At 44.0% G+C, this 23,495-nt stretch overlaps 2 protein-coding genes across 3 annotated transcripts; one reads left to right on the top strand and one right to left on the bottom strand.

The window, feature by feature from the left end:
- Positions 1 to 3,706: 3,706 nt before the first annotated feature.
- On the bottom strand, positions 3,707 to 12,991 carry LOC143325441 (uncharacterized). Its single transcript, XM_076738478.1, has 3 exons — positions 12,888 to 12,991; positions 12,574 to 12,765; positions 3,707 to 11,999 (listed from the first exon to the last, which is right to left on the bottom strand). Exon 3 carries the CDS (start codon positions 11,918 to 11,920, stop codon positions 3,707 to 3,709), a length of 8,214 nt encoding a protein of 2,737 aa, XP_076594593.1. The 5' UTR covers positions 11,921 to 11,999; positions 12,574 to 12,765; positions 12,888 to 12,991.
- Positions 12,992 to 16,352: 3,361 nt separating this feature from the next.
- rmnd5b (required for meiotic nuclear division 5 homolog B) lies at positions 16,353 to 22,860 on the top strand. 2 transcript variants are annotated; one of them, XM_076739225.1, is made up of 10 exons: positions 16,353 to 16,442; positions 17,938 to 18,114; positions 18,297 to 18,439; positions 18,516 to 18,653; positions 18,838 to 18,938; positions 19,359 to 19,525; positions 19,786 to 19,951; positions 20,063 to 20,165; positions 20,250 to 20,404; positions 20,800 to 22,835. In XM_076739225.1, the coding sequence occupies exons 2-10, from the start codon at positions 17,976 to 17,978 to the stop codon at positions 20,861 to 20,863; spliced, it is 1,176 nt and encodes a 391-aa protein (XP_076595340.1). In that variant the 5' UTR covers positions 16,353 to 16,442; positions 17,938 to 17,975; the 3' UTR covers positions 20,864 to 22,835. The 2 variants fall into 2 exon arrangements, with proteins under 2 accessions (XP_076595340.1, XP_076595338.1); XM_076739223.1 differs by having other exon boundaries at positions 16,399 to 16,486; positions 20,800 to 22,860.
- The last annotated feature ends 635 nt before the right edge of the window (positions 22,861 to 23,495 follow it).

Genomic DNA, 23,495 nt, shown 5'->3' with positions numbered 1-23,495 from the left:
TCGACATTTGGCACAATTCAACATTAAAGTCATTGATAATCTGGTTGCATGCAAGATATATAAAGTATAGCAATGGTTCCCAAACCTGGGACCCCTCCAGGGGTCAGAAGATAAATCTGATTGATTGCAAGATGCTTAATGGGTTAGGGACAGAAGAGAAAAAAGTTATTCTCCCACAGAATTTAGATTGTATAATTCCCTCAGACTTTTCTTTAATACTTCATTTTTTTCTCATGAAATAGTGGCTAGTTTTACTTTTTGTGGTTGTGTTCAATTCTTGCTGAGGGAAACATTCCGCTCGCGGCTCAGAGATGCATACGACCTGTGACAACAGTACACACTGCTTCATTTTGATGGATTACAAACCAAGAAGACTGCACAGGACAAAGGCACCAAGTCAGGTGGTTCTAAAAATGTGGTGGTATGTAAACGATAAAGGTTCCCGGCCAGACAGAGGTTACTAATATAAATGTCTGACATGGACCAGACATCCACCTCATGATCTGGTTTCCTCCCTTTGATCGATACATCACACACAGAGACAGTCATGGACAGACTGACTGACACACAAAGCGGCCCTTGATTTCTCTCTGAGTCGGCCTTAGAGTCATCAGAAGTTAGAATTTCACTTTTCTAAACTATTGACATCTAATCTCTGGCCACACAAGCAGAGGACACTCACTGGAAAGTGTCAGGAAGCACATTACAGATTTTATTCCAAACGACTTATCATCACGTAAAACTTATCTCGCTGCCTGGCCCATGCCACCCACTCTTTTCTACATTCCTGATACCAGAGAGACAATGAGAAGAGGACTTTTCCACTGACCAATCAGCCCCCCTGTGGGTCCACATCAAACGTGGCTCACCCACTCACTCCTGGGTGCGGTATGGATGATGGGACTCCTACTGGGTGTGTGTTCACTGTATGTGTGCTCACTGTGTGTGTCCTCACAATGTGGGGTAGAAAAGTGGTCACAGAATCATAACAATAACAGACGCACTGGAAAGAACCCTGAGCCCTCATAATGATGTCATGGAGTCAGTTTTGTGTGTGTGTGTGTGTGTGCGCGCGCGATTGGAATTCAACATAGTCATACATGATGAGGAGGATATGTGTGGAAAATGTTGATTAATGTTATTATTAGGAAGAGGCTACATTACCATAGTAATTTAATCTTTTGTTTAAAACAAAAACACTTGCACAGAAACATAAATCAATGCTATCATCACTGTCATGAGGGTCCCAGAAGTCTGCTTTCAGACTTTGGCTCTTTGACTGTGGTCTCACCTATGAATTTAAAGGACATTTAGCATACTGAACAATAGAGCCACACTGTGCTGGGATCAGTTCAAGAAGCTGGTTTGCTGGATTATCTCAGAAACAAAAACAAAAACAAAAAAAATGTTGCAGAGCAGGTCTCTCAGATCAGATATGTGCAGGTTCTGGATTTAAGTCATAAAAGTTAGATAACTCTGTAAAGCTGCGTCTTGGAACGGACCATGTGGAAGTGTCTGTGTTTGTCTGGAAGTCATTTTGTATTAGGTGTGTCAGGAAGTTTAGATTAGTGTGTGCTCGTAAGGTGTGTCGATTGTGATAACAGGAGCATGGCAATAAACTTCAGCTAATCGTTGCACTCCACTGACAATTCAGAGGAAGTGGTTGTTGGGAGAATTGATCCAATTAATCTAAAGGATCCAAATTGATTTTCTGTGAACTATTAATAAACATGGAGAGTATTTTTCAGCCTGTGTACTGCTGATGGTGTTCTCTTCTTACATGCTATTGATGGCCACTTTTCTTGTCCTTTACTCCATATGACTTACCATAGTTACACATGTTCAGTGCAGTCCTCAGCAACACCCTGGCTGTGGGACATCATGACCTCTCTCTTCTGGTTCAGTAGGCATTCCAAATGATAAACAGTTGTGGATGTAGGCGTTTGTTTTAACAGTGTTGGTGAAGTGGATTTCCAGGGCTGAAAATGACCCACATACGGGACTACACATTTTGCCAGGTGCCGTCAGTATGATATTGCCTCCAGATGTGAGTGAATACACTCTTGTGTCACAATGAGGTTTTGAGTTGCTTCTCTCAGATGAAACAGAGTTTTGTTCAATCAGCCACCTGCACTCACTCAGCCACACAACCACATACATATATACTAAAGCCCCTCACAGCTACTGGTCAGACCTCTCATTAGTTTTACTGCCATCCACATCAAAGAAAGGGGAGAGCAATTTTGTCCATTTGGCAAAACAAATTAGGGTCTGGTTTCAGTTAACAGGCTCAGGTTTTGATTAGGAAATCATTAAAACTGTTTTACTATGACTGGGTCTTCTCACGGAAGGTTAGCAGATTGGACTTCCTGTGCCCCTCTAGTGGTCTGTGGCACCCTCCAGTGGCCACAGTACTATAATGCGCTGCTTCAAATTCCCTCTTTATGCTGAATACCAGTGCGTTGTCTGTCTTATAGAGTGAATAACCTTTGTCGATAACCTCCACATCATGTGTCTCAGTGACAGTGAAATTTAATATAAAAACGACTGGTTGACAAATCAGTATAATAAATTAAGGCTCATTTTTGCTGTTGCCTACTTTCAATAGTGACAGTGCCCCCTAAAGGCACAGACAGAGAGAGCTAAATAAAGTGCTTCTTCATTCTTCATTTCAAAGCAGCAGCTGGTCCACATTTGATACATTATAGTGGAAAAATGTAGCAATAGCTTACACACCTTATCAACAAAGCTTCAGTATCTTTTGTTGTAACTGGAAGTCAGGTTGCTTAATGGATTGTGAGAGCAAATGTTTTGTTTCATATAACCCACATTGTAGCCTTTTTTTATATTGTATATATGTATAAATTTGGTGCATGGATGGAGTGCACCAGCCCAAGAAGTGGGTACACAGACTGTGCACATTTATTGCATTGTTTTTCTGAAAACAGCACAATCTATAATGCAGTTATTGATTATAATAACACTTCATGTGAAGGTCTTGCAGCACTATATTAGGTGAAAATGATATGATATGTACATATTTGATGTAAACATCCAGTATTTAAAACTTGCTCAGATTATCTGGCTGGTAATTAAATGCTAAGATAGAGGACTGTAGAAAAAAAAATCTGTAGACAAATAGATGCAGACATAAAAAAAAAGAGCAACACATAAGTGACACATTTTATTGGCATTGTTGTTGCAGACGTCAGGTGCACAAACTCACTCATCCAGTATTGGAGAAACACAATAATAAAATAAATATGAGGTTCTTTTGAGACAGTATTTTCAAGTTTTTTGTAGATATTTGTTTTTAAAGGACACACATCAGGATATAAGTAAACCTTTTGATTTATAGTGCCTCTGCATTTCCGGTGGACTCACTGTATGACGTTCTTACGCCGCAGCAAAAATGACGAACATTTAATAGATCATTTTAGATTTAGGTCATAACCATAAGAACACACATAAAAAAGGTTTTCGATCTTGTGTTTTCAAAACTGTTAACTCAAGAATCATGAACCGTGTTCTATTAAAGCAGCCTAGCACAGAACAAGCAGCAGCAAATAAACAACCAAAGAATTGCTGTCTTCAGTTGCAATGTGAAAACTCAAATAACATTACAGGCTAACATTAGACACCCCCCTTTATACACTGTGTATTTAAAACCCAACAGGCTCCAGGAAGGCGGCCTCTATCCTCTATTTCAGGACCTTTTCCCCCCTGTTGGGGGTAGGCTGGAGGGATGTTTGTGGTAATAGTCCGGTGGGGTGGGATTGGGGCTCGCATTCATCCCTGTAGGGACATAATACATACTCTCCAGGTAGCTCTGGTCCAATGGTGGGTGGTTCTGGGGCTCTGGCTTGGGTGCCTGAGCAGAGGGATTCCTGTAGCTAACCCCAGGCCCACCTGGTTGTATTGTTGCTGCAGCAGAGGCCTCAGGATATCGGGGTGGCTGAGGCTGAGCTGGGGGGTGAGCTGGAGGAGGAGGAGCTGCATAAGGCATATACTGTGGAGCAGGGGCATATATGTTGGGGTTGTGGAGAGATGAGTAGGGGGCTGCTGAAGGGGGATACAGTCCCGATTGTGACATTGCTTGCTGTGGGATGAGCACTTCCACATATTGGCCAGTCTCTGGGTCAAAGAGCATTTTCCTCAGTGGCTGTACAGGCACCTCAATATAAAAATACTTCCCTGTCTCAGGATCCAGGAGTACTCTGCGAGGGGTCTGTCCATAGTTACTTTCTGAGTACAAACTAGAGCTGTCACCACCATATTCAGATCCATAAGAAGGCCCCAGACTTTGAGGGCCACACAGGTACTGGGGATCCATAGGAGAAAGGCCAGGAGACTGGCTGTGTCCTGGATCGCTGTAAGGAGGCCCAGCCATGCCTGGCGGCTGTTGCTGAGGGGATCTGTGGATAGGGGGTCGTCGAGAGTCAATATGCTGGGGTTGCTGCAATGGGCGGTCAGCAGGGCAGGCCTGCATGAATGAGGGGTGGGGAGGGCAGGGAGGAGGCTGGTGGAGAGGTTGGTACATGGCCGGTGGCTGGCTTGGACCAAGAGGACATGATTTGGGAGAACCAGACTGGTAGCTCATCTGCTGAGGGTCAGATCTGCACTGGTGGGGACGGAGAGGGGGCTGAGCCACTGGGTAAGGCAATGTCTGGCCTGGAGAGTGTGAAGGGGCAGGGGGGGTGAGGTTATGGGGACTGCGGTGATGGTGAGGAGGAGTGAGACCAGGGTGGGAAGGGCAGCTAGCTGTGCAGGAGCAGGGAGGAGCGCGGGAGGAGGGCTGATAGCGATTTGACCTCCTGGGAGTCAGATCTGAGAGCATGAGGGGACTGAAGCTCTCTCTTTCATCATAGCTTGGAGGATCATCTGAGGCATAAAAGTGCAGGTCATCTGTTCTTTGGGAGCGCTCACTGGAGAATGATCTTCGGTATGGCTGGTGTGTGTTACCTGGCAGTTGTGTTGTGGAAATAGCAGGGGGTTGTTTTGTGTTGTGTGAAGTTACCGGCATAGCTTGTTCATGAGGGTATGCTGTCGTGGGATACTGTGGTTGGCTGTCTGGATCCATAACAGGTGGCTGGCTTGGCTGTTTGGCTCCAACTGAGGCAGGTCCAGGGACTTGGTTTGATTTTGGGTCAGAAATTGGACCTGGAGCTGACGTTAAACCTGGGTCAGTTGCTGATGTTGGGGCTGTAGTTAAGGTTGTGGGCCTTTGTGTATAACTGCAGCTCTGAGGTGAGGCCCCTGGCTTTTGCTGCTGACCTCTGTCATGAGATGTCTCTGTCTCTGATGGTGCTGTTGACTGGTTTGAGAGATTGGAGATGGTTGCTGCTGTTTTGCAAGGTGGAGGTTTGAGGCTGGACACTGCAGATACAGCCACTTTTCTTGTATAGTTTGATGCTGATGCTGACTCATTGGAGATCTTTCTATAGATTGTCGGCGAGGACACTACAATTGTTTGAGGCCTCTCCTCACCTTGAGGTTTTACCATGGATATTGTTGCTGGTGGTCTCTGTGCTTCACTTGGCATTGCTCCTAAATCTGCAGGTTTGAATTTACAGCTTGGTTTTGGAGGCACGGCTGGCTTTTGAGAATTTTTAGCTATAGATTTAAGTTCAATGGTTTGAGGCCTGTTGTTTCCTGTACAGTTTGTGGGCATCTCCTGTTTCTGTGCTTCTTTAGACAGTGACTTAACCTCAATTGGCTGTGGTCTGAACCTCCTTATTACAGGGGACCTTGGGGGGAAAGTTGGATCTAGTCTTTTCACTGCTTCAAAATCTCCTACTTCCTTCTGTTTGGTGGGAGGTGGTGTTTGCTCCAGTGTATTCCTGAGCAAAGAAGCACTTTTTTGCTTTGCCATGTCTTTTGCAGTGGGCTTGATGCTAACACCATCTTCTTCTCTACTTTTTGCAAGGATGTCTGTGTTGTCAGACACTGCTGAGGGACAAGACGTGGTTGATGAGGAGGAGACTGTCCTCTCCCTGTGAGACTCGGCCCGACCTCCATCTGAAGTTGTGGTGGTCTGAAGGGGGATCTCCAGGCAGTTGACATGCTTGCGGGGAACCCCTTTACCTCCAGGTGCATTCTGGTTGTCACCCACCACAGCTCCAATGTCAGCTTGGAAGCCTTTCTCCTTTAATAACATGGAAACTGAGTGGCTACTGCTACCATGGGTATTGCCAGGGGTAGTGGGCTCAGGTGAAGGTGAAGCAGCTGGAGCTTGAAGTGGAGTGGGGATCTCTTCCTGGGCTGGGGATACAGATGTCTTGGTCCTGGTGGATCCATCCCTTATTAACACTACAGCAGTGGACACTTCTCTTTCTTTACTGGGCAACTTGGGTAGGTTTCCAAGCATGGGAGGTTTCCTGTCTGTTCTGACCACCGCAGGTTTGTCCTCATTGTCTGGAACTTTATGCACTTCTGTCTCTTGTGTTTCTGCTGCCATATTCAAATTGTGCTGACATGACTTGGCAATTGCCGTGTCTCCTGCTGTGTGTTTCTGTGTGTTTGCAATGGAGGACTTTTGTGATTCTCTGCTTAACTCCGTGACATGCTTTGGAGAAGTCTGGGGTTTGTCACCTGGGTTCTCTGAGTCTTTCATGCTGCATGACATTTTATTTTTGTCTTCTTTCCAGCAAACGGCCTTGTATTCTATCTGCATCGGCTGTGGACGAGACAGAGGATTTGCTTTGCTCTGAAGAGGTGGAGATAAGGTCAGCAGCTTTGAGTCTTTTACCTCCTCTTTCTTTTCCTCTTTCCCCTTGACCCTGAACTCTTCTCCCTTCTCCCTCCTTGTCTCTTGCCTTACATCCTCCTCTGCTAAGACCTCCTCCCTCCTTTCCTCTTTTATTTTTTCCCTCCTTTCCTCATCAAAATTTCCCATCCTTTCTTCATTCAGATTCGATGTCATTGCTGCACTCTGTGCCTTGAAGGACAGGTTATATGTATTTTTTACAAGTCGCCTCACATCTCTGACTTTGTGAATTGGGACCTTAACTTGATTCCCATTTCCTTCCTCCTCCTCTGATTTCTCATCCACACTGGTCTCTACTCTTTCATCCCTCTCTCTGTAAGACATGTCTGGTGAAGAGGCCTCAGGTTTGCTTTCTGTCTCAGGTGTAAGACAGACATTTAGGGAGGCTTTCTTTTTCTCCACGGCTTTCAGTGTAATCTCCTGTGTTTTTGATGTGTAGGCGCCCTTGTCACCCTGCTGCACTTGTTTATGGTCCTCTGTGTTTTCACATTCCTGGTCTCTATTTGTCGCCCTGGCCTGCGTGCTGCTGGCTCCAGTAGCAGAAGGAGCTCCTGTGTTCCCGGCAGTGGCATTTGCTGAGTCACCATCCTCCCTTCTGTCCCACATTTTACTCTCTTCTGCTCGTTGCTCTTCAGCTTTTGACTCGTTACTATCAAATGGCAATTTCAATTCTGATCTTGTTTCAGATCTTAATGTTGTTGCATTCCTGCTTTGAGAATCAGCCTCTTCACTCTCAGTCTGTGAAAAGTTGACACTTCTGCTGCTGCTGGATGAACTTGGCCTGTTACTGGACCTCACTCCAAAGCTTTTTGGTGGTTTTGCGTCATCTTTTGTGCTTGGTTCTCCTCTCACAAAAGAGAGACCCTCAGATGAAAGACTATAATCTGACTGAAGACTGGAACTCAGATTATGTGCATCAGCTTTTGGGGACTCTTCACGTGGTGCCACTGCACTCTCTCTTGGTGGGCTGTTTTCCTCAAAAGTGGGGCTCACTTCCTCTCCAGTCTGCTCATCTGGTTGTTTGTCAACACTTTGCATCTTCTTGGACAGCACACTCTTGATGAGATAAGTGGCCATCTTGGTTTTAGTGCAGGTTTCATCCAGAGAGGCAGATTTGTTGAGTTTGGATTTTCTTTCATTTTGTCGATTGGGTTCAGGACTGCGCTCAGAGGTGTAGCATTCTTGCATTGTTGCTGGTGTACTGTGTTGTCTCACGAATGTCTCTCTGGAGTGACTCTCTAGAGAAGGGCTTTCCACCATCACTGGTACCCCAGGGCTGCTATTTTCACTGCTCTCATCCTGCCTCCCTTCGGCATTATTCTTTCTCTTTAGCTGGATTTGTCTTTTTGGCACTCCTCTTCTCACCTTTCTGGAGTCCTCTCTTTCCACGGCCACATCTACGCACTCAAAGCTGCCCATATCATAGCGTCGTGATGGATCTAGGCCATTCGAGTAGTATGCAGGTAGTTGCTGGAAAGAGGGTTCATCAGTGTCCAACTTTGGAGCAGAACCCCTGAAGTCAGCATAGGCCAGCCAGGCGGCGTTGACCCCAGCTGGGCTCTCCTGGGTAGATGGTTGAGAAATGTTGGTAGATGAACGGTGGCTGGAGTTGTACATATCAAGGTAATCTATCTCAGGACTTGACAGACTCCGGAATGCCAAGTCTGTGAACCACTTCACCTCAATGTCTGCTTCATCAAGCTCACTTCCCATGCTGGAGCTGGAACTCTGACAGGGCCTGTTTACTGCCACACGCCCAAGAGCACTGTTCTTGTTCTGGTGTGCAGGAGGTTGAAGCCGTCTGCTAGAAGCACCACCCCTGGTGTCCTGCTGGGAAGCCAGTCTAAGCTGACTCTGTTGTTGCTGTAGCTGTCTGGTGGCAAGCAAACTCTCTGAATAGGAATGCACTGTTGGCAGTCCCTGACGGGTCTCTCTGCTTGTGGGAGCTGTTCTGCGACTGGCAGGCCCTTTTCTATTCCTGGCATTGAATGACAGCTCAGCCTGTTCCCCTCTGTAACTGACATCCCCCTGCCACCCCTTCCCCTTTTCAGGAAGCTGCTCCTCCCACTTTCTCTCTCTCTCCATCTCCCTATCCATTTGCCTCTCTCTGTCCACCTCTCTCTCCTCTTCCAGCTGCATTTCCCTCTCCATCTCCAATTGCGTTCCTAGCCTGACCCAGTGGGCCTGGCTATTATTGTCAACAGGGGCAACATTGGGGCTTTCCCTATTTGTCACTGCTTTCTTTAAATTACCACTTGGTGAGGATGCTACAACCTGAGAGGGGCTACAACTTCTGTTCTGCCAGTGTCTGTATGGTTTCTCAGGGGCTATGATGTGGACAGGTGTAAACCTGGTGAGTGGCGGAGAGGGAGTCCGCCTTCTGTTCACATGGTGGGCCATGTCCTCTGTGAACCTCTCTCTGCTTTCACGTCTAATGCTGGTTGACAGCTGTCTTCTTGTGTGCTCTTGTGTATAGGCTGATTTTAAGGAGCGGTTGCTTTCAGGACTTAGAGAATAAGTAGTGAAATGAGGCTGTGGGTTTTGCAGTGTCTGCACAGGTGACTTGGATGGAGCGTTGCAGACAAGGGAAACACTTGGAGTCCTGTCCTTAGACTGTAGAAGATTAGGGGAGGATGACTTGATTTCAGTGGGAGGATTATTATAAGTGTCTTCTTTCTGAAACAAGGTGGGGCCAGTGGCTTGTTTTTCCTCAGAGGAGGCTATGCTTGAGTTATCCTGAAGGGGTACTTCCTTTGGTGATGCTTCTCTCTCCGTGCTTTGTTGTTTCAGTGAACTGTCCACCTTTTCCTCGGCTAAGAAAGGTGAGGTAGATACAGATGAATGAAGTGCCACCACTGGTGATATGCTTTTGATTTCAGCTACAACTGATTTGTCTCCTCTGTCTAATTCAAATGAGGGTGACACACTCTTTTTTGCTAAACGTGTGGGGTACTGTGTTTCTGTAAGATCAGTTGAAGAGGAATCCCTCTCAACCTCTGGTGTATTTCTAAGAGGAGGAGTAGGCTGTGTATATGGAGGATTATACTCTGTGGAGAGGTTTCCTGGTGAATGATGATGATATCTCTGCTCAGGAGATGAGGCAACAGGTGATGGCTCTTTACTTCTGTGCTGAGGTGAGGGACTTTGGTACCTGTCAGATGAAAGAGTTTGATATCTTGGCTCAGGTGAGGGAGTCCGATGCTTTAGCTGAGGTGAAGGTGTTTGGTACCTGGGTTGATGAGTTATTTCAGGCTGCAGGACGGAGCTTGTGAAGCCTAATATATGAGGTGAGTCTCGTGGTGTACTGGTGGACTCTGCTATACTGCTCTGTATGCTGTCTTTGCTCGGGGTAGGGCTCCTTGCATCAGGAGACACAAGTGTCCTGTCAGGCTCAGGGGTGGAGAGACAAGAGAGCTCAGGAAATGGAGGAGTGTCCCTGTCCTCAGGTTGAACAATAGAGTAAGAAATCCCTGTGATATGAGGGGATGAAGTGAGGCTTCTTGATGAAGCAGAGTCAAAGTGAGGCTCTAAGAGAGGAGAGGCTGACGTCTCCACTTCAGAAGACCCCTCTTTCCGATTTACCTCAGGTGAGGATGCTGTAATCCTGATTTCAGGTGAAGGAGCAGTATACCTGTGCTCTATGGGAGAGCTGTTGCTCTTAACTTCAGGTGATGGAGATAAACTATAGCTTACATCAGGTGAAGCCACCTGGCCCCTGCTCTCAGAAGGTGTTGAAATGTGTCTTATTTTATGTGAGGGGGCAGGAGAGGGAGTTTTAGCTGCAGAAGCAGCGCTGAGCGGGCCAGGTGATGGAGCAGTGTGATTTGATTCAGGTGAGACACTACACTCCACGGGCTCAAGAGATGTTGCTATTGAAATGAGAGGTGAGGGAGGTGTGTATCGTGGAGCAGGTGTAGACACAGCACTGACAGGTTCAGATGACAACCTTGTAATTTGGCTCTCCGGAGTACTTGTGGCGTCTCTCCCTGCAGTGGAAAGATCTGAAACCAGCTCAGGGGTGTGGGTAGAATCTTCAATATCAGGTGTGGAGCTTCTGCTGAAGAGATCAGGCAGGGAGACCCTCCCTCTCAGTTCAGGGAAAGGAGATGATGCTTGAATATCAGGGGAGTAGGGCCTATTCTTGAGCTCAAGAGAGCCCTGTGTTTCTCTTGACGGGGAAGAGAACTCTGTACTGCTGGATGAAGGGAAAGGAGATGAAAGTATGACTCCAGATTTAAAGGCTGATTCTGTAAAATCTAGAGAAAAATCTTTGAGTGTGTGCTCAGGTGAGGGACTGCTGTGTTGATTGAAGTAGTTGCTGCTTGGCTCAGGTAAAGAGTCGATGTTCACTGATTCAGAAGAGGATGAACTGACACAGTTCTGGAGCTCAGGGGAGGGACTTGGAGTTAAAGACTGATGTGAGGGACTGTTGTGTCTGTCTATGAAAGAAGGAGTGATTCTCCTCGGTTTGTCCTCTGAACGTGCTTGTCTATGAAGAGGTGGTGATGGCGAACATCTTTTTTCAACTGAGGAAGATGATAAGAATGATGCTGTTCCTTCTGGACTCAAGGTATTGGGGCTGTTGTGCCCAGGGGTGGGGGTCCTCTCACCGGTGTTGAGGACTTCAGATGATGGACTACCTAAACTAAGTTGAGGTACCGGTGATTTGTTTTCTGGTTCTAAATTTGGACTACCGTCCTCAGAAACTTCTGGATGCCCCAAGTTTAGTCTCTCACCCTCTGGCTGCCTCCTCTCTGAAGACTCACTCTGCAACTGGGGGCTGGGAAGCCTTTCTCTTGAATCTTCAAAGCCCTCCTCTCCTTCACTAGAGCCCTGTGCAGTGTGATAAGAGCCTGAGGAGTCGTTCAGGTCATCCACGAGGGGAGATGCAGCAGCAGTCCCGTCCACCTCCCTCTGGGAAGGGACAAAAGCCCCTACAGCAGGGCTGCTTGAGAGGGAGGGTGACTCACAGTCGTCTCCAAAAATGTCACACAGGCAGGTAGTCTCGGAAATTGCACTGCTCTGACTAGGGACGTTGATGATGTCGAAGATTTCAACGTGGTTGGGGGTGCCGTCACGATGGCACAGGGAAAAGGTGTGGGGCGCACTGCGCAGGAAGGAGTAGCTGTCCCCCTGGAGAGTCCAGCTGTCCATCGCTCATCCACAAGCTCCAAATTCTCACTGTGGCCAGTCCAGTCTGCTCCTTTAGTCTGCTCTGGGCTCCGTTCCTGGACTGGAAATGAGATGCAGTCACCTGGAGTGTGTGTAGCTCATTCATTTATATCACCAGTAACACTGATGAATATCACTGAGAGGCAAAAGTTTCTTAACAGCAAATATAGAGGCTTTTGTATTGTTTCTGTTTTGTTAGCTTGTCAGCAACAAATTTATCTTTTAACCCTCAAATGTTCTGAGAATACTGTACTCGGATATATTGTAAACCTCCATAAAGGGTTCAGAACATAAAAATAACTCTGTCACTGTGCCTTAAAAAGCAGCAGCAGCAGCAGCAAGCATCTTGAAATCAACACAAGACAGCATATAAATATTCACTTTAAACTGACTAAAAATATTTAGCTGATAGCAGCAAATCAGTGTGCCCCTACATGTGCTTAAAAGCTCACAAGAGTTCATCAACACATGATACATGAGATGCAACTTATTTATTAATACATATGGAAAGTGACAATATTTTTATTAACCCAATGCATATGCTTTATTTAAACTTTCTACTTTACCTTGGTGTAGGACTGACGTGAAAGAGAGCCTGCTCCCTGAGAGAAAGACAGAATGAATTGGTACCGTACCTTTGGCCAATGATGAGGCTTTCCCAAGAGCATTGAGTTCCTCTGTGTTGCAATATCAGCCCCTCATCCAGCGAACTGTCTCTCAAAATCCACAGCTGAATCCAGGACTGAGCAGCTCCGTACTGCTCAGTCTGGCACCGCCGCATCAGCTGGACAACTTCAGAATGAAAAAGCCACTGCCATGTATCAGACCTGAATAGAAAAAGCAAAAAGTGGCATCTCGCTCAGACCCATTATATCTTCCAATGCTCCCATCTCTATTTCTGCCCCTCCCTTCAGAGGTTGCCTCTGGGAAATTGCTTACTGAGTCTAACCTTTTTTCTTCTCCAGGCTGGGGTTTGGTTCGACATTGGCTTTCCTGTGTGAGCTGGGCTAGGGTGCAGCACTAAGGGTGGGTGGGTCTATAGTTAGCAGCAGGTGCTGATCCGGCCAGGACAGATGAGTACGCCTGGAATCTGACACTTACAGCCTGCTCAGTCACAGGGCTCCTCTATATATAGACCGATACTATCAGGGCCAGATAGCCTTAGCATTAGCTGTTTGCCTGGGCATGCTGGTGGGGAAGAAAAGGGAAATACAGAGCTTGAAGCACAGCCCACATATTGTTTGCTGAACCACTAGATCTGAGGTCATGCTTAACATTGAGGGTGTAGTTAATGTATGCTTGTGTGCCTGTATGTGTTTGTGTGTGCGTGAATGCTCAGGTGTAACTGGGGTACAACAGGTCAAAGGTTAACACAGACCACCCAACTTTGACAGGTCACATGCAGAACTCCTGTGTGCTGCATGGCAGCTAGCAACACTTGCATAACATCGGTGAGGTGCTTTCACATGTTTTAAGTCACGTTTTTCATGTCAATGTCTGGACATTTCATGTTGCAGGGCCACTACAGCTCACGGAAAATTTCAATTTGAAATTGATGTTTAAGTTTACCCATAATACCACAACACATGACAGACATTTGATCAAAACTGTCAAAACAAAAGAGATCATGTCATTTTTCTGTATTGTTGCTACAACAGCAGCACCCTCTGAGCCACATTTAGACTGTCTGGGCATGTTTGATTGTAGTGAGTTTGGATAAGCCCTCTGTCCCTAACCTAATACCTCATGAGATTACCATCCATTCTCAGTCATTGAAGCCATCCAGGGCAAGCCAATGGAAAAACTTTGATTGCAGCCCTGACTGAATGTTGCATAAGGCTGTGACTGAGAGTATACTGTATCTGTCATATCAAAGGATAGAGAAATTGCTTTCATCACTGGAAAGTCAACTATCTCTTATATGTATAGCATCATACCATACAGTATGTAGCTTGGCCCTCGTTTCTGTCTGAAGTGTCACACATTTTTGGTGTGGCAATCCAAAGTGGGAAATGAGTCCTTGACCTCAGTGGAGTTGATGCATGGCTATATCACAGGGCTATACAACAGCTATATACTCTATCTTTCTTTTACATCAGTAATTCTGTATAAACTAATTGCTGTTTGTAGACTTTTGTTTATGGACTCTAGATCCCCTTTCAAAGATATCCTATGAGCAAAGAGGTACTCAGGAGAGGATGGATGATATGATTAAAGCTCATACAGTCAACTAGCATACACTATTTCATTATGTGTCATAAATAAACACATATTACCAGGAAAACACAGCATGAAATGTAAAACATGGTCAGTCACAACAATAAAGTACAACAGGACAACATGCGTGCATGTGTATAAGTGTGTGCTGGGCATGAGATACTGTGAACTAGTGTACAGATAAATTTGAACCTCTGCGGTTAGGACAGTAGACTGGGAGAGGACTCAGGGGGAAAGAATGCCGAGCACCTCAGCAATGGGGAGCTTTAGTGTACATCACTGATAGATTAGTCACACCAGCCTGCTTAAGACTAAAGACCTCACCCACCCTCACCCTCAGCAATGCAACACAGCGGTAAGTCATGCATGATCAATTAGCTACGTGGGCATCTATAAGCGGACAAATGTAAAACTTTCTGAATCACAGGGCTTGGCAGAGAGGCTGATGTTCAGTGTTCACATGTTGAGCACATGTCTAATGCTGTCTAGCACAACACTGTCTCATACGCCACAATAACTAAACTCAACATGCTTTTTAAAATTAATTATGGCCACATTTTCTGCCCGGCCTGCACTCTGTCTGTGGAAGTTGATGCTAAACAAGGGTCCAGTCTCATGATGAGTTATTCAGGTGCAAGTAAACAGTGAGAATATAAACACAAGATCACATTTCAAATCTGTCTTTCTTGAACTGACCTACTTCCTCTTTTAGGATGCAAATAACCCTGCATGGTCAAGTTCTATACAAGCCACATTTTAATAGCTCCAGTATATTTGACTTTTTTGGTTATTCTACCTCTACCTCTTCATCCTCTATTACTTTCTGCATTTACTTTACTACATTTCAAAAAGAAATCTCGTACTTTTTACACCACTACATTAATTTGACTGCTGTATTTTGTGCATTACGACTTTACTTGACAAACATACGATTGGCTTGAAAAATGATTCATTGCTATGAAACTCAGTAGAGTCAGTGGCAAAAGCAGGATGTCTAAGGGGCAGGGGTGAAAAAAAATGAAAACCCTGTTTCAGTTTTGTACTCCCATTTAAAGAAGAACTTCTACACCTCTGGAATAACGGAGGGAGTTATGAACTATTTAACCATTTAGACATGTAGGGCAGCCAATATACCACTGCATCACATTGTCTGCACTGACAGGGCACCCTAGAGGGCACTTAATCATGTTTTGTCTACCATATGGGCATCCAAGTGAGCATTTCAGCTGTGTTTTTTGGAAAATGAGGTAAACAAAGTCCATCAGTATGTAAAGGCTGTTTAGTGAATATCACCCTCATGGACATCCCTAAACTTGAACTTATTTAAGAGTCTGGCTCAAAGGACTGTGAAAATAAGCTGAAAGTAACTTTTTAAGTGCTGACTGCAGTCGTGCCTCTGTGCCGAAAGGTAAGAACTACAATCATGCCTACCCACCTCCTCAATCAGCCATTAAAAGCCCCCAAATAAGACCTACCAGGCATCATCACAGTTTCATGCACACCTGATTAAGAGCTCCAGCTTCCACAGCTACATCAGTGACAAGAGTTGCAGAAGACTTTCATCAGAGTTGTTTTTAATTATTACTTTAACTTGGTCTGTTACTGCTATCAATAAAATGTCATCAATAAAATAAATATTTGTATAATTTTTTAACAACGTGAGGAAAAAGTGACAACAGGAAAAACACATTCACATGAGTATGTGTCTTGTTCTGCAAAATAATTTCTAATAAAAAAAGATCTATTGAACACAGAACACAGATGACTCAATAGTCTTTGTTATTTTGCCATGTTGTTGATTCTAATCATGCTCTCCCATGCAATGAATCACACATTTGTTTTGGTGTGGTTTATTTTGGTGCACACCTACTTCTTGTTTTCTCTTGTAGAAATGCAAATCATCACTTCCACTGTTAGTAGATTTGTTGGTGAGCTCAGTGGATCCTTATTAACTCCAAAACCATTTACAGAATGAGTTTAAAAGCTCTTTTATGTTGTTTTTGCCGTCGTTTGTAAAGCAATGACACAAAGAAATTAAAAACAGCTCTGCCTTTACCTGCCATAACATAAAAATGTTGTTTAATACTGATGCATCGGCATAATGACTGTGCCAGCCTTTAAGGGATGAGCTGCGACAGCTTCGAAACGCGCTTGTGCAGGAGACAAACACGACTGAAGCGAGCTTTCCAGCAGAGAAAACGACTTTTACTGTGAAATGTTCATTGAACGCAGAATGCGACACAGGAAGATCCGCATTACGACTGCTGGTGAAGTGTTGCAATAACAGGCAAGTGGCTAACGCTAATGTGTGCTAACTAATTAGCAGGAGAGGTGAGTGGTGTTTATTTAAACATATCTTAAATTTCTGTTAAACGGCGACAGACGTTTTAAGTGTTGGGGTAATACAAAATGATGACGACAAGGCTGTTGTCATTCGCTCCTGAAATTATTTTGGCCTTGTCAGTCAGCAGCTGGCTAACATCAACTAGCTAAGTAGCTGCTAGCAATGGCGAGCTTTTGTAGCTAGCCAGCCGCTGTAATAACCGTTTGTTTATGTTAGCTGTGCGGCAGCTTATTTCTGTAATTGTAGCATCGAATCAAAATACATAGTTAGTATTTTGTGGCACTTCATGTAAACCACCGTTAGTAATAATAAACACGAAAGCTTCCATTGCGGTGTTAAAATAGAAATGTAGCTTGCGTTTATGTTGGTTAGCTAACGTTTCATTACGGTCACTGCTAGGTGGACATCTTCGGTATTCAGCTTGTAAGCAGTCGATTACAGCAAGCTAAAACAGCTACGTATCTATGATTTAATGTTTTTCCATTAATAAAGTAATGGTATCCCAAGTCAGAGTAGCTGTTCGACCAAAATCACCGTTCAACATTTCCATTCGCCACCTGATAATTAAATTACACTTTGTATGGTGTGTGGCGACTGACGTTAGTAAACAGCAGGCCGCAGAGTACACTGTGTGCCTGCGTTCAATATTGTTCAGGCCTTATTAGTTGTTAGCAGTGTTACACCAGGCCAAACTTTTAATCAGGGCAGTCCTCTAAAGGTTTGTTTTTTCTTCTCTAGATACAAAACGAATTATACCAGCTGTCATTGTACTTAAAGAGGCAGCTGCCTGACAACCATGGGACTGTTGATATGGTAGCAGCTTAGTCCAATACTGCAGGCATTGTTTTTGTGACATTAAACAATGGAAGAGGATCCTACATCTTTTTAAGAGGTCCACAATGTAGATTTGTTGGATTTTCCTTTGTGTTGAATCCACTGAAGCAAATTACAAAGAGCTGGGAACTAGAGAGTTCGCATAGAGAGAAAACAAACATGACTATCTGTTGGCCTAGAGCATATCTCCTCTTTCTTTAATTGAATTTTTAAAAAATTTATGGGATTTTTGAGAAAATGATTTGTTATGATTTGTATTTATGTAAATAACAAATCAACAAGCAGAGCTGAAAGGATCAATCAATTGGAAATTGATCTTTTACTTTGGGTTTTGGGAAAACAAGCAACTGGAAGCCATCACCTTAGACCTGGAAAAAAAAAAAAATAAATAAAAAATTTCACCTTTCTGAAATGTTTTCATCTACAGATAAAATAAATGTTCAATGCAGCCCTAAAATATCCAAATAATGTCAACCGTTATATTGTTATCAAATTCTCAAATAGCAGTTTTGGCCTCATGCGTCTAGTATTTGTCTTCCTGTATGAATAGCTCTCTGGCTTTGACCTGTATCTGTTTCTTGTTCTGTTTTTGCTCTTTATCCAGGTGTTGTTGTTGTGTGTGTGAGTGTTCCAGTCCCAATCATGGAACAGTGTGCATGTGTTGAGAGGGAGCTGGAGAAAGTGCTCCATCGCTTTGTAATGTACGGCCACCAGTCTGAGGAGAGGCTAGACGAGCTCCTGCGCAGCGTCTGTGAGATACGAGGACAGCTAGTTGCTTTTGGTAAGAATGCACATAACGTGACTGAACCCTATAAAGATGTAATATTTGCAAATTAATTTTTAGAGTAGTTTTAATTTCTTTGTCCCATCAGAATTATTAATGTTTCTTCAGTGCTGTAACATTACTCTTCAGGCACTTATTAAACCTACACGATGAAGACTTTTCCTTTTTCTCTCTTTCAGGAGTACAAGATGCAGACTTATCGGTCCTATCTCAGACTATGGCACAGTGTTGTAAGAATATCAAAGAAACAGTGCAGATGCTCGCCTCCCGACATAAGGACATCCATGGCAGTGTGTCAAAAGTGGGCAAAGCCATTGACAGGGTAAGGACAGGCAGCCGCTTTCTTTAACATTAAGCATGTGGCATACATATACTTAACCTCTGATATGCCTCTGCAGAATTTTGATGCAGAGATCAGTGCTGTGGTGGCAGAGACAGTGTGGGACACCCCGGAGAGACAGAAATACTTGAGTGAGACAATTGTGGAGCACCTGTACAGACAAGGGATGCTCAGTGTAGCAGAGGATCTTTGTCAGGTAAGTAACTGTGAAGCCTTCAGACTAATGTTTACTGGATAAACTTAGCCTGAATGTCTTTAAGATGATTCCTTTCAGAAGTGTATTAATGCAAATGAAGTGAAGCAACATTATGGGCTTCAAAATGCATCTGATTCATCAAAGAATTGCTAATAATTCAAAAATGTCCTTGTCTGTTTTCTAGGAGTCTGGTGTAGTTATAGATATGAGTATGAAGCAGCCTTTCCTGGAGCTAAACAGAATCCTTGAAGCTCTGAGGATGCAGGACCTCAGGCCAGCACTAGAGTATGTTTTCTTTTCTTTTTACCAGATAAGTCATCATCTTTGTTTAGAGAATAAAATGTGTGGACTATTTTCACACATTGGCTGAGAGAGAGATGGACGTTTTAGCTGCCTTAAATCAAAATGCTCTACAAGAAGTACAACAACCTTTATCAATAAAAGTGCAGCATTGGAAAAAAAACAAAACAAAAAAAACTGCCATACGGGGAAAAGTTATTTCATGGTTGCAAAATGCTGAAGCTACTTTTCTCATCTGGCTGACTCCTCAAACTTTGGGACACTCTCTGGCCACTTAGTGGAAGTTGCCAATGTATAGAGCCCAGATATGCCAGAAGAAAAAAAAAACTCCCTTTAGGGTACTGATGGCTGTATGCTAAGTGTCGACATAGTTGACTGAACTTATTTATGTCTGTGCCTTCTTAGGTGGGCTGTAACGAATCGGCAGCGCCTTTTGGACCTGAACAGCAGTCTAGAGTTCAAGTTGCATCGCTTGTACTTCATCAGCCTGCTCAGTGGGGGAATCAGCAACCAAATGGAGGCCCTGCAGTATGCCAGGCACTTCCAGCCGTTTGCCTCTCAGCACCAGAGAGGTAGATAGTATACAGTGGCATCATTGTGACATCCCAGATTCAAACACACAGACATGTCTAGCTTGACTTGTTTTACACTGTTTTTTCTTAAACTTTGAAGAATTTGAGGCCCTGAAGAGTTCCTACAACAATTAATAGTTTTATAATTGCAACCAAGAAGGAATGAAAGTGCTCTTAAGGCAAATACACGATTGGAGGAGACCTACGTCACAGTACTCATGCATCTTTGTTCCACACCTGCACCTCTTTTGTTCCTGCAGATATTCAGATCCTGATGGGCAGTCTGGTGTACCTGCGTCATGGCATTGAGAACTCTCCGTACCGCAGTCTGCTGGAGACAAATCAGTGGGCTGAGATCTGCAACATCTTCACCAGGGATGCCTGCGCTCTGCTGGGCCTCTCTGTAGAGTCGCCCCTCAGTGTTAGGTTGGAAAACCATGTGCAACACTCCTGACCTCATCTCCGATTTGCTTTCTAAAATCTTTCAGACTAAAGTTAAAGTGAGAAATGTGTCAATGCTGCCATGTTTCTCTGCAGTTTTGCTTCAGGTTGTATGGCCTTGCCAGTACTGATGAACATCAAGCAGGTGATAGAGCAGAGACAGTGCAGCGGAGTCTGGACACACAAAGATGAGCTGCCCGTAAGTCCCTCTGAATTTTCATCTGTCGCTGCTTTTCTTTCTTTTCCAACATTCGTTTGGCTCACGTCATGTCTGTTTTTGTAGATTGAAATCGACCTGGGGAAGAAGTGCTGGTACCACTCCGTGTTCGCCTGCCCGATCCTCAGACAGCAGACCTCCGAGAGCAATCCACCCATGAAGCTCATCTGTGGCCACGTCATCTCCAGAGATGCCCTCAACAAACTGACTAACGCTGGGAAGTAAGTCTGCAGTACAGCCTGATTGATTGATATGTGCATGGTGGGATAGAGCTGTGTGAGCAGCAGTGGTGTTGTGTTATCTTGGATCACAGCATTTATTTGTTAGATGCTTGTTTGGACTGAATTATTTTCAAGTAATTAACCAGATACAAATTTCACAAGCACTGCTGTGAAGTCAACTGTCAAAACTGCATTGTGATTAAAAGCTATGTTACCTAGAAACAAACATGGACATTGTGAGACCTTTACTGATGGGTTTGTGCATCGATACACACTTTAGAAAATGACTATCTATATAATGTGTACGAGATTTATAGTTATCAGCCAGGATCAGCAAAAACAGGTGATACAGTACATTAAACTAAGCTTCCCGTTCTCCCCTGTCTCGTCCTCAGGTTGAAATGTCCGTACTGCCCCATGGAGCAGAATCCGTCACATGCCAAGCAGATCTACTTTTGATACTGCACACTCTTCCTCACGAGTAAGGATGAAGTTCCCTGGAGCTCTTTGCATTTCCAGGACCATTTGCTCTGGCCCTTTTTCCTCTGTCCCTGGCCTCTTGGCCTGTTATTGTAAGCATTAAGGTTTTATCCCAGTGCTCCTCTGGACAGCCTTGGCCATCCCGTAACCCACCTCGGACCCTCCAACTTGCGTAGTATACAGAGTCCAGCGGGGATGGTCCAAGTACAACCTGCAGTAGAGTGAGGAGTCTGTCTGTAATGAGAACATCTTCACGAAGAAACACCTCTGAAAAAGGATCATCCATTCAAACTCATTTGCAAATGCCGGCAGAGTTATAGGCTTATCTTTTTAAAGTATGTAATACTTTATAGTGTTTTGTTTTCTCGGCTTTATCGACTGTTTGAGTTGGACGACTGCTTCTTTTTTTTTCTTTTCCTTTTTTGTGGCAGAAGCAGGTGAATGGTTATGAATGAGTGAGTGTGGGTAACTGGTATAGATAGTTTCTAATTTCAGGATGGTAATAAACTTCTATTATACATGAGAAAAATCAGATTAACGGACTGTGTTGAAGGTTTATTATTTGCTGGTGAGGGGAACCGTGGAGGTCTGTCTTGAATTGAACTCTTGATTGTGACCCCATTGCTCCTCTAAGAAGTAATAAAGGCCTGGCTTGGCTTGAAAGTCACTGTTGGCTGATGTATCCGTTTGATTAGTAGAGCAATTAACTCATCAATGGAGGAACAGCTTTTTTTTTTTTTTTTTTGTGACTGAGTGCACCAGCAAGGTTTTCCTCATTGTAGAAGCCATTTGTCTTGTTCTATGTATGTATTTAACAAACAATGACAAAACGGAAAAAAATATATACTGCTGTGAAATGTGCTTTGTTTCTATTTTTCATTGCCACTGCCACCACGGCTCATGTAAGATAGTAAATTAAACTGAACAGCAAAACCCATAATCGACACTACTGCATCACTTTCAGAACTAACGACTGGACAGTTCACATCGCGGCTGTGCCATCGCCTCACTCTACCCCGCATTGTGTATCCTAAGCTTGCACACCATGTGATTTGGAGATGTAAAGTGGTGTGATGGTAGCCGTGTGGTCTGACTTGCAGTGGCTGTAGGCTTGTGATTCAGCTTTACTCGTCGTGGGTGGGGAAGTCCTCTGATCGTTGTGGCTGTTGTTTAATATATACTCAGAAAAATGCCTCTGCTGCATAGGTTTCGCTTTTGTTTGAGATTGAGTCAGAGTAGAAACATTAAAATTCATACATTTCCTCAGGGCTCATTGTAACGATTCATACCACACTTTGCAGTTAGAATGAAAGGTGTACATTTATATAAGGAGTCTTGAACAAAGATTACACAGATTTCACTATTGAGGCTGATAGTTTGGGTGCTGTTGGAGTTTGTATATATAATTCAAATGGTGATGTGTGAGCAGACACCTGGGGCAAGCGTGACACAAGATGCAAGGAATTTGGATGTATAATAAGACGCATTTGGGTGATCAATACTAATAGTGGAAGTTCCTGGTGTCCTCTTGAAAATGGTGATGTCACCTCACACACTAGTGAGGCTAATTTGTTCAGCAAGCACTGCACCAGCATAGCTCACACTGGCAATGCAGCATTACACTCAGTTTGAAGTCGGAGTGTATGATGAACATTTTATCTTTTCTTCATTTGGGATGGGTTGAAGCACATGTTTTGTGTGGACTTTCACTGAGTTTCCTCTGTTGTTTCTTTCCTCGGTTGACAATCATTCATTGCCTCTTTGAGTATTCCCTCAGATGGACTGCTAGCGCTCCGTACTTCTGTCATTTTGTTGAATGTTTTTGCATTTCCTGCTTTTGTGTGTGCAACTTTTAATGTAAATATTTATCCTCTAACATGTTTCATATACTTGCATCTGAAATTCAAATAAAAATTTATACTCCAAGTCAGCTTTGGAGGTGTGTGCTGGCATTTGGTGGTGGACTGCTCCTGCCTCAACCCGCTGACTGTTTTCCTTCATGTGGCCACAGCTGCTCAGCCTTCCTTTCATCACCACTTGGTGGTGCTATTGCTGTATTTTCCATATTCAGACTAAATAGCCTTGAAGCCATTAGATCTCAAGCTATAGGTTTTAGTTTGAGTTTCACAGCGAGGAACCATTTTTTCCCCACACGAATGATACACTGACGTGAAATAGTCACATTAAATCACCAGATAAACAACAGATGGCATTCTGTGCTGCAATCCTCCTGCAGTGTGATAACGTGTGAGGTAAGAAATTTTCTCATCCCACTTCAGTGAACCACTCCTGAGCTGTGCAGTTATATTAAGCCACAGTTTATATAATGTTTTAAATGCCAAGGTAAGGGCCCTGTGAGTCAGCCACAGCTCATAGCTAGATTACGACCCTACATAAAAAAAATAAACCTACGTTATGGACTTCCATGTGCTGTCTCTCACCTTCCACGCTATTTTATATATGTATTTCCCTTTGCTCATACCCATAATCATAACACATGGATTAAAAAAAAAAACAAGTCAAGTGTTAAGCCTTCATCCCTGCCAAGATATCCTTGGCACTCTGTTCTGGTTTGTACATTTGATGGTTTCTATTAGAAGTGCTTATTTTC

This window comes from Chaetodon auriga, chromosome 9, assembly GCF_051107435.1.
Source record: "Chaetodon auriga isolate fChaAug3 chromosome 9, fChaAug3.hap1, whole genome shotgun sequence".
Taxonomy (NCBI): domain Eukaryota; kingdom Metazoa; phylum Chordata; class Actinopteri; order Chaetodontiformes; family Chaetodontidae; genus Chaetodon; species Chaetodon auriga.
The sequence above is the reverse complement of the archived record's forward strand: the minus strand, read 5'-3'. Positions and strand labels throughout refer to the sequence as shown.

Coding starts and splice junctions, on each gene's coding strand:
- LOC143325441 (XM_076738478.1), bottom strand. CDS start 11,920: ATGGACAGCTGGACTCTCCAGGGGGACAGCTACTCCTTCCTGCGCAGT.
- rmnd5b (XM_076739223.1), top strand. CDS start 17,976: ATGGAACAGTGTGCATGTGTTGAGAGGGAGCTGGAGAAAGTGCTCCAT. Junction 18,939..19,358: donor GACCTCAGGCCAGCACTAGA/GTATGTTTTCTT, acceptor GTGCCTTCTTAG/GTGGGCTGTAACGAATCGGC. Junction 20,166..20,249: donor CACACAAAGATGAGCTGCCC/GTAAGTCCCTCT, acceptor CTGTTTTTGTAG/ATTGAAATCGACCTGGGGAA.